The following is a 10,036-nucleotide window of genomic DNA, read 5'->3' as shown; positions in this document are numbered from 1 at the left end:
GATCAACAAGTGCCTGATATACAGTTATGAGGACATTATACTGCAACTGTTCTATCGAAATTTCAAATTAATGTCCTCATATGTGGCTCTCATTTTTCTCAGAAACAAAAATTAGGTAAAAAAAAACAAAACCTGGTAATTCTTTCTTTTTACATTCATCGGGTTCCAATCGGCCCAAATATCAAAGAGAAATTAAAAATGCATGCCATGGAAGATTTCGGGTCTTAGGGGGTTAAAATGACCAGACCCCTCCGGCCTGTTTTCCAGGCCACTAAATTAAACCCAGTCAATTACCAATTGAACAGAATAAAAACCTACGAGGTCCACTAATAGTCCAAAAGTCCAAATCTTTAATAGAAAAGACAGGCAGAACTCAAACAAACAATAATCCAAACGAGGAGCATATATACACACTGGAAAGTAAATAATTATAAGTTATTAAATCAGACTAATTAAATACAGTAAAACTAATAAGGGAAGACGAACACACGGGAAATAAAAATAACAGTGTAAACATACCAAAACTCAAAATAAAACAGGAAAGCTACTACAAACCGAGTGTGACACAATTACATTCATATTGAAACATATGTGATAATTTTCTTTGTAGCATTTTTAAGATATGTGTTAGAACAGTCATTATGCTGTTTGGATTAGGAACCAATCATTTTTGCCAAATAGTTAACACAAACTTAGAACAACAATGAACAATTTTCAAGATTCTGATTTACAGAACAAACAAAAGTCACAAAAGGTTTCATTATTTAAGAGACAAGATCAAGTTTTTCACACAGGAATGAAATGACAGAATCCAGTGCAGCGGGGCCAAAGGTGTGTGTCAGCAAACTGAAGGTTGAGGAATCAGTCAGCTCATGTTTAAGATTGTGTTGGATTTTGAGAAGAGTCTGTCTGTTATTAGAAAGTAAGATTAACAATGTTACACCAATAACCCAAATACGGGGAAATGACAAATAATACCAAAAAAGATACAACTTTCATATTGTTTTACTAACTTACTTTGTCATATCAGCACTTGAATGGTCGATGCCTTTACAGACCATGTCTGTTGTGACATCGCAGGCCAATCTTCCGGCAAACCCGAGGGCTAGCTCCCCAGCCTCCTCTTCACTCAGAACACTAAACACTGTTACTTTAGTTTTGGCCTTCTTAGGCCTGTCAAGAATCATTGCGGGCAGTTTGGCTTTACGGCCCTAAAAAAGAAAAAGTGCAAACACCAAAAGAGCAGAGAGAGACACACACACGCGCACAAAGTTAAATGCTTTTGTTTACATGGTGTAATTGTGTATATGTTGCAGCAAATGCACAATTTCCAGCCAGATTGTCACTTCATTGATACGAGTAACCCGGATTTATTTCAGGTGACATCAAAATCACGAAATGTATACCTACCCCAATCAAACCTCTGAAAACATGAACTGACATGTTCTCTGCGTTGATTCTGCGCTTGATCTCGTCTTCTGTTATTGTGTAGGTTTTCTTTTTTGAGCTTGGTACAGATAAGCGACCATGCACTCTGTAAACTGTACTAGTTCCTTCTGAATCAGTTTGGAATTCTGTATCTGCATCGATCCTGTCAACATCATCAGCAGCAGCATTATCTGTACTCAGACTTGTGCCGTATACTTCTGCTTCTTTTTCGTTGTCTTCAGTCTGTGTACCTTCATCTCTTTCAGTCTGTGTACCTTCATCTCTGACTGTCAGTCTTCCTATCTCACTGTTACTTGTCGATTTGCTGCAGATGTTCTCTCCCTTAGGAACTTTTCCTTTGTCATTCGCTGCCTGATGCTTTCCCTGATGACATTCTTCACTGGCTACTTCTATTGCTCCTCCTGTATAGCCACCCACTATGCTGCACAACTCCTTTCCCTCTGCTGTGCTGCACTGTGCTGTTACATAAAGAAGAATGATATAAACAGCACTATATCAATTTAATTGTGAAGAGAAATCCCCACAATACGACACAGTTATGTCTAAAATAGTTTTGTGTAAAAACTGGATCTTGAAACGTCCACTTTAATTACACAGTCCTGGTGTGCAAAGGCAAAATTACGAAAAAAAATTTCACTTTAAACATTTTTGGACATTGTTTAGTTATATTGTGACTTACTCTCACAGAAGATACAGATGCCACAAACAGACTTTGAACAACGCATGTGCTTGTATGCACCACATTTCTGGCACTGCACCTGTGAATTAAAAAAAAAGAAAAAAAAGAAGAAGAAATAAACAAACAAAAAACAAATGAACAAAGTCCATTAAATAAACAATCTATATGGCTAAGGACATGTCATAGTGTACCCGGTCTTTGGCTGCAATCACACACCAGCACTGACTGCACTTCCTAGTTCGATCTGCAAAATATAATTTGTTTAAGTACAAGTTACATTTTCCAATGTTAGAGAAAAAGAAGGCAGCTAATTTTATCTTTACCTATTGAGGAAAATAAGTAGTGGCAAAGTCGGGACCTGAGCTTTGTGATTTCAGTGTTGTACTCCTCCACTTGTGTTTTACCGTCAATGAGAGATTGGGCAAACTAATAATTGACGAAGAAGAAGAAAAAAAAAAAAAAAGAACAAAAAGAATTAGATTAACAAAGAAATGTTTGTTTGTTTTTAACCCCCCCCCCCCCCCCCCCCCCCCCCGAGAAAAAAAACAAAAAACAGAGCAACCAAAGCAAAGCATTACTGCTGAAATGGTTCAATCTACAAAAAAAATTGAGATTTTACCATCCTGCCTCTAAGGCTTTAAAAACTGAATAGGCAAAAATGTAAACATTACTTATATAGGTTAAAGCTATAGTTTTCAGTACCATTATGACATGCACTCCACATGAGTTCCCATCCTGTTGATGTGGGTGGCTCACATGTGACAAGGTCCACTCTCCAGCGCAGCCTCTTGCTGAAGCAAATGAGCTGAGAGATCGCAGTTATTACAAATAAAAAGCATATAGAGAAATCAATAACCACGTTCGGTAATGATTTCAATTAAATTAAATATGTTATGTTAAATATGTTAATTAATTACCTCCAGTTTTTCAACATCGCACTTTTTCTGACCTCCGACTCGCCAAATGAATTCATATAGACTATGGTCCTCTTGGGTATGTCACAAAACTGTTTTGTAAAAAGATGGATATGGTAGGCTTGGGCCTTGAGCTTTCCTAATGAGGGACACTGAAAAGTATCATGCACTAGAGAGAGTGCAAAATCTGTGCAACTTACAAACAAGGTCCAGTGGCTGCCGTTTTCCAGACAGGCTCCAATCAATTTCTCATACATCTGAAAGATGTTTTTCTGGAAATAAAAATAATGTGACAAGTATGTTTTTCTGTCAAGAATGACACTGCAAAACTGCAAAAGCTTGTCAGGTGAGACTTGTAATTAATTCTGCAGATACACAAACATATAGAAAGTGTCATTTTTGGTTTACATTAATTAATTTCTATAGTGTGTACAAAACAAATCAAGACCACAGACTCAACACGCACCACTCAATTTTTGGTGTTCTTTATCAGTTGGCCAAGACAGAAATGTTTTAATCTGTGTGCATTGCTTTTGAACAAGTCTTTACACAGAAAAGGTTTCAGAAAGGTATTTTTCAGGTTCTTCTGACAAGGCTTCAATTTTGGAAAATGCTGTTTGTTTATAGTGGCAACTTATAAACCCTTTGTGATAAGAACATAGTTACCACAGTCCAAGTCATACCTTCAAAAAGTATGCACTTTGTGCTCTTGTGGACCCATCCAAAATTTTTCCAGTGATTTGGCTTGGTATTGGATAAATGTGAGGGAAATTCTATAAAAATAACATAAATACACCTATGTTTTCAAATACATTACAAAAAACGTAAACATGCTATGTCATTATGATCAAACAAGCTTTTCAACATACCTCACACTGCAAATAGATTAGGCCATCTATTACCTTATAAAACAAATAAATAAATACATATAAATAAAAACAGAACTAAGGAATACGATTCATTAAGTAAATTGTACAATAAAGTGTATTTAAAGCAGAATTTAACATTAGTTTTATGACAACATAAAAGGATTTTTATGTCAAGAGGTACCTCATCTGAAATGTTAGTCTGGTCAAACAGGGATTTCAAACTTGAAATACCAATAGAGTTTGGTCCAGCTACTCCCACAAGGTAATCTGTGAGAAAGCATATGCTGTAGTCAACAGATATCATTTTCTTTTTGCATGCTGCAACCATCATCCATTTCAGTCTTCTAGGAGCTTTGTCTGGTTGTAGTTCTTTTTTCTCCTCCTCATCTATTAATTAAATTGTTTTCTGACCTTCCTAACTGTTTCCGACCTGTCTTCCCAATGTGATGTTTAAGCAATATATGTATGGTCAGAAGGGGGTGAAATTTTCATTGCAGTTGTACGTGTAACATTGCATGTGATAATAAAAGGCTTGATTGGTTGATTATTCAACATGAGTTGACATTTACCTAACATTGTGAAGGAGTCACAGTTTCTGTAAGGGTGTAAGAACATAACATGTGGATTTGTTACACTTCTTTTTCACAAGTTAATAACAATCAATAATTTTCATTCCATTATTTACAAGCTATCACACGATGTCCCAGGGACAACATCTACACGATGTCCCAGGGACAACATCTACACGATGTCCCAGGGACAACATTTACACGATGTCCCAGGGACAACATCTACACGATGTCCCAGGGCAAATTCTACATGATGTCCCAGGGACAACATTTACACAATGTCCCAGGGACAACATTTACACAATGTCCCAGGGACAACATTTACGCGATGTACCAGGACAAATTTGTAAATTTCTGGATTACTGTTAATCTCCATAGAATCAAGAACTCATGTCCAGTTTCACAGCTATGGACCAGTTAATTATGTTTCCAGGTGATAGTTTGATTCATAGATTCAGCACACAACCATAAGTCTAGGCCTTTTAGTCCAGATTCTCTTCACTTATGTTTGTAAAATGATCAGGGAAGCTACTGCAATTTTGCCTGACCCAACCCCCGGGCCACGAAACACCCAAAAAGTTGGGGAACGCTGGTCTAGAGAACACTGGTTAGCTAATGCTGTTGTCAAGTAGCCTATCGCTAGCAAACAAACAGCAAGCCAAGTGAGGAACATATGTATAATGCTTACCGTTTATTAAAGGAAAGTATCCTAAATTGACTTCAAATTCGGCGGACAGGCGAATTGACTTCAAATTTGGCGGACAGGCGGCGGTTTTTCGCTTCTTCACTTGTATTTCGAAATACTCGAAGGCGGGTATTTCGAAGTCGCAAAGGAATGACGTCACAAGAAGGTGATTGGTCACTTGCAATGTTGAACCTGGAACAACATTAATTATGATGATGTGGGAACAATGCTGACACGAGGAAATCAGATCGTCCCTGCTTGGTAAACGGTTCACGACTAAATCCACATGATCTGCAGACCGCATGAAGTTTGGAGGTCTGTGGCAACTCTGCAAAAATTTGGTGCCCTCTGTGCACTCACTCTGTCAATTTACATGATTTACATATTTTAGTCTAGGCAACCCAAAATGTGACGTTCACATATGTGGACGCCAGGTTCTAGGAGGTTAAAGAAGTCCAGATGCTTTTCCTTCCAAGCTCCTTAGATCACAATACAGTTTCTCTCAATCTTTTAAAGTGTAAATCTGTCTGTACTTGCTGGTACCACTTCTGTCTGTTGCACTTATTTACTCTAGGATGGGTGTCAGCTAACAGAAAAGGAGTAAATACTTTTTTCCATTGTTACAAAATAAAATAATAAATAAATAACTATACTGTACAGGCAAAAATATACTACAGACACTTTTCAGTTGTGAATTGAAGCAGGCCTGGTCAGATTTAGAGCAAATCTAAGTTTCAGGTGATATATCCACTTAGACTATGGTTTAAAGATCTAATGTTTAAGAGAATAAAGTTGTTATGATGAGATTGAGCAGTGATTGATCCCCTGGACTTGCTTGATACCCTGCACTTTCCACGGAATTCCTATCACATAAGCTGGCCCTGAAGACCTGCACTTCATGTTGTTGATGAAAAAAAGACAGTTGAAAAATGCAAGAAATGTTTAAGAAATTCTAAGATTTTTTTTTCTTGGGCAGCACGGTGGCACGGTGGTTAGCACTGTTGCCGCACAGCAAGAAGGTCCTGAGTTCAATTCCAACATCAGGCCGGGGTCTTTCTGTGTGGAGTTTGCATGTTCTCCCCGTGTTTGCATGGGTTCTCTCTGGGTTCCGGCTTCCTCCCACCGTCCAAAGACATGCAGCTTGTGGGAATAGGTTAATTGGATAATCCAAATTACCACTAGGTGTGAATGTGCGAGTGAATGGTTGTCTGTCCCTGTGTGTTGGCCCTGCGACAGACTGGCGACCTGTCCAGGGTGTACCCCGCCTTGCGCCCTATGACAGCTGGGATAGGCTCCAGCGCCCCCCGTGACCCTGAAAAGGATAAGCAGATGGATGGATTTTTTTTTTTCTTTCGCAATCACTGTTTAAACATAACTACCAAAAGAGCTGTACAGGAAAGGAGTGTCTCCTGTCTGGTAAAATACCATGAATTCAGTCCAGGTTAAATGACTCAATAATATGGGCTGCACCCCATAAAGTAAAGCAAACTTATCTTGTAAAATTAGGGTGACCATATTTTGATTTCCATTTGATTTCCAAAAAAGAGAAGATTTGGCTTAGTCAAGAAAAACTTTAATAATACAATTGCTTAAAGAAAACTTTAACATATTTAAACGATAGGCTTTTACAAGTCAACAACTGCAAAAAAGAGGACGGTTGGTCACCCTAGTAAAATGGTGAAATATTATCCGTTCATCCATTCTCTTCTGATTATCCAATGGGGAAATATTGTTTTTCTGAAAAATTCTCAATAAATTACTTAGTACAGTGGTCCCTCGTTTATCGGGATAGTTATGTTCTAAAATTAACCCGCAATAGGTGAAATCTGCGAAGTAGCCAACTTTATTTTTATACAATTATTATAGATGTTTTAAGGCTATAGAACCCCTCACAACACACTTTATACACTTTTCTCAGACAGGCATGAACATTTTCACACTTTTCTCTCTTGTTTAAACACTCTCAAAGTTCAAACCTTTGTAGAAAAATAAGTCCAGTATTATAGAATGAAACCAAAGAAACCCGCAGGTGACTTTGACGGTGCAAAACGTTTCATCGCCATTGTTGTGTTTGTTGGCGAGAAAACTTACAAACACACAGTACAGCACTTCAAAGCCACACTGGTAGCGATCAAAGATTTATTTAAACTTGACAAGCTGGACACATTCTGTAATGTACAGGAGACACGGCACGAGATTGATTGACAATGGTCACCCTGTACACCTCTGACTTCTGCTACAACTCTGAATTATGCCACATTCAGAAGTTTGCAGATGACACAGCCATCATGGGGTGTATCTGGGATGATCAGGAAGAGGAGTAGAGAAGTCTGGTGAGGAACCTTGTCGCGTGGAGTCACACAAACCACCTGCAACTCAACACCTCAAAGACTAACGGTGTGTTCACACTGAACGCGATGGACGCGAATAGAGCGTCAGGTTTACATGTAAAGTCAATGGAAAGGCGCGATGACGCGCGATTGCGGGTCCCGCGAAAATTCGGAAGCAGATTTGCGTCGCGAAAACGCGAAAACGCGTGAAACGCGTGAAACGCGCGTCAGTGTAGCGCGTCTGGCGCGTTTGACGCGCGAATAAAACCACGCGCGTCAGTTTTTGTGTTGCATTTTGTGCATACGCGCGTTTCGCGTCTACCGCTCGAGTTGGAAAAAGCTGAACTCGAGCGTCAAATCGCGCCGCGACAACCAATCAGGAGCCTGGTGATGTGGCTCTGACCTAGGTCAAAGGGGCAGATCCAGCCAAAGCCCTTCATTCTTCATTCAGTATGGAGGAAAAGCTAATCAGCGCTGTGGCTAACCACCCTGAGCTGTATGATGCCAGCTACTATTTTTACCGAGACAGGAATAAAAAGGACCTAGCTTGGAGACACATAAGTGAGGAGATCGGGCAACCTGGTAAGTTCATTCCTTCTTCTTTTTAATTTTCAGACTGACCCGATGAAGCCGCGCAAAAGCTAGCAAGCCTGCCTACTGTCCCGCGATTTTCCCACTGTTGTACAAATACCTTTCCGCTAACCAGATAATGCGTTTATTCAGAGGACATCTGCAGGAGAAAGTGGAAGAGCCTCAGGGACACCTATAATAAGGAGAAGAGGGCAGAGAAGGAGAAGAGGAGTGGGTCGGCAGCAGGATCGGGGAGGAGATGGAAGTTCTTCGCGGTCATGGGGTTTCTGGACCCCTTCCTCACCCCGCGGGAGACTAGCGGTAATATGGTGCGGACCGTGGAGAACTTCTCCCCCGAGGACCAGGGACAGCCCGAAGAGGCAGCAGGGGAGTGTCAGTCAGAAGGTATGTTTACAATGAATTAATGTAGGCAGTTAATTAATGCGTGTTGTCATACAGGAATATATTTTGTTTATTAATAAACAGTATACAGTAGTGCCGCTGTTCATCCGTCACTGCCTCGCCTTTTTGCTGATTTTGTTTTTATTGCACCGTACAGCATTGCATTCTGCAGCCCAAATGACAAATCTCCTCCGTGTCGTATCTCCTGCGCTTGCCAAACTTATCATGTTTGGTTTTGATATCCATCATGTCCAATAGAAAAAAACAGCACAAAAACACTCTTAACTATGACCCTCATTCGGAAATATAAAACCTGCACCGGGGAGGGAAAAAGGCGCACAAAAGTGGCGCCGCAGACGGAGAAAAAGCGCGGCATAATACGTTTTAAAATCGACAAAGGTTTGCACTTTGAGAATCAACTTGTGAGAACTGTGACTACTGTTCATGTGCTGCAATAAATGAGAGACCACTGTATATAATAATATAATATTCTCTATGACTATTGTCTTCAACCTGTTAACATTTAATATTGTCTTGATAGAGTCAAGTAATCATGCAGCAGAGTCCTCCCATGTTGCTTCTCCTGACTCCCCAGTCCCTGGTCCCTCCACTCCTGCTGCTGCACCCACAGGTATGAACATCAAGCACTGATAGCTTTTTACTTGCTTGAATCCCCTTGTGATCACCTTTACTAAATATCTACAACCAATCTGTTCATATCCTGGTTTTCTTCAATTTTGAAAATGAAAATCTAGTAGCAGCCTTCTCATTTCTTTGTGGTGTTTTGTTCTGTGTTTTACAGGCCCACAGAGGAGGACAGCTCGAAGGCGGGCGAGGGAAGGGTCCCAGGACGGTCCATCGGCGGTGGAGCTGGCTATCCTGGAGACCCTAAAGAGGCCACGCCCGTCTGCAACTGAACATTTCCTCCTCAGCCTTGTTCCTGCTCTGGAGAGCATGCCGCCTCAGACACGAGAATTCGTGAAATTCCAAATTTATAAATCAGTTTATGAAAACAGCACAGCTGTGCTAAATTTGGAAACATTGGACCCTAATGATCAGTAGTTTTCTGATGAGGCAGCAGCTCTCCAGGGCAGAAACAATGTTCTTATGTTTATCCTCCTTCTCCCTGAGGCTCTTCCACTCCAAGCTGGGTCCTTTTTATTCCTGTCTGTCTGTAAATAGTTAAATTTCATATATTTATGTTGAATCTTTTTGTTACTGAATTTATATCTTTTATCAAATAAACATTTATAATGACAAATGTCTTTGTTCTACTACACAGCAAATATTGGCACCCGACTTGACAAAAGTAGAATTTATTTCATATTACACTAATAACAAAACATACTAATACAGTGGGTTGCATAAGTTTGGGCAACATTGTGAAAAGTAATTATTTTCCTGTACAAATCGTTGGTTGTCACAATAAAAATTGTCAGTTAAATACATCATATAGGAGACACACAGTGATATTTGAGAAGTGAAATGCAGTTCACTGGATTTACAGAAAGTGTGCAATAACTGTTTAAACCAAATCAAGCAGGTGCATAAATTGGCAACACAAAAAAA

General features: G+C 39.7%; 2 protein-coding genes across 2 annotated transcripts; one reads left to right on the top strand and one right to left on the bottom strand.

Annotated features, from left to right (window-relative positions):
- Positions 1-605: 605 nt before the first annotated feature.
- LOC146673579 (uncharacterized) lies at positions 606-4,299 on the bottom strand. Its single transcript, XM_085390334.1, has 12 exons — positions 4,093-4,299; positions 3,912-3,944; positions 3,726-3,815; positions 3,243-3,314; positions 3,046-3,134; positions 2,831-2,933; positions 2,452-2,554; positions 2,320-2,372; positions 2,129-2,207; positions 1,411-1,907; positions 1,018-1,211; positions 606-909 (listed from the first exon to the last, which is right to left on the bottom strand). The coding sequence occupies exons 1-12, from the start codon at positions 4,240-4,242 to the stop codon at positions 765-767; spliced, it is 1,608 nt and encodes a 535-aa protein (XP_085246460.1). The 5' UTR covers positions 4,243-4,299; the 3' UTR covers positions 606-764.
- Positions 4,300-7,947: 3,648 nt separating this feature from the next.
- On the top strand, positions 7,948-9,529 carry LOC146673578 (uncharacterized). Its single transcript, XM_085402289.1, has 4 exons — positions 7,948-8,077; positions 8,219-8,470; positions 9,009-9,098; positions 9,270-9,529. The coding sequence occupies exons 1-4, from the start codon at positions 7,948-7,950 to the stop codon at positions 9,527-9,529; spliced, it is 732 nt and encodes a 243-aa protein (XP_085258415.1).
- Positions 9,530-10,036: the final 507 nt, after the last annotated feature.

This window comes from Rhamphochromis longiceps, linkage group LG3 (genome assembly GCF_057381845.1).
Source record: "Rhamphochromis longiceps isolate RC_006_pf linkage group LG3, R_longiceps_female_GT1.1, whole genome shotgun sequence".
Taxonomy (NCBI): Eukaryota; Metazoa; Chordata; class Actinopteri; order Cichliformes; family Cichlidae; genus Rhamphochromis; species Rhamphochromis longiceps.
The sequence above is the reverse complement of the archived record's forward strand: the minus strand, read 5'-3'. Positions and strand labels throughout refer to the sequence as shown.

What these genes read in the sequence shown, in the direction of transcription:
- LOC146673578 (XM_085402289.1), top strand. Translation starts at nt 7,948, where the DNA reads ATGGAGGAAAAGCTAATCAGCGCTGTGGCTAACCACCCTGAGCTGTAT. An exon ending in AGGGGAGTGTCAGTCAGAAG is followed by an intron (nt 8,471 to 9,008) that starts GTATGTTTACAA and finishes TTGTCTTGATAG; the next exon opens with AGTCAAGTAATCATGCAGCA. An exon ending in TCCTGCTGCTGCACCCACAG is followed by an intron (nt 9,099 to 9,269) that starts GTATGAACATCA and finishes TGTGTTTTACAG; the next exon opens with GCCCACAGAGGAGGACAGCT.
- LOC146673579 (XM_085390334.1), bottom strand. Translation starts at nt 4,242, where the DNA reads ATGATGGTTGCAGCATGCAAAAAGAAAATGATATCTGTTGACTACAGC. An exon ending in TAATCTATTTGCAGTGTGAG is followed by an intron (nt 3,816 to 3,911) that starts GTATGTTGAAAA and finishes TTATTTTTATAG; the next exon opens with AATTTCCCTCACATTTATCC. An exon ending in GCAGCCACTGGACCTTGTTT is followed by an intron (nt 3,135 to 3,242) that starts GTAAGTTGCACA and finishes TTTACAAAACAG; the next exon opens with TTTTGTGACATACCCAAGAG.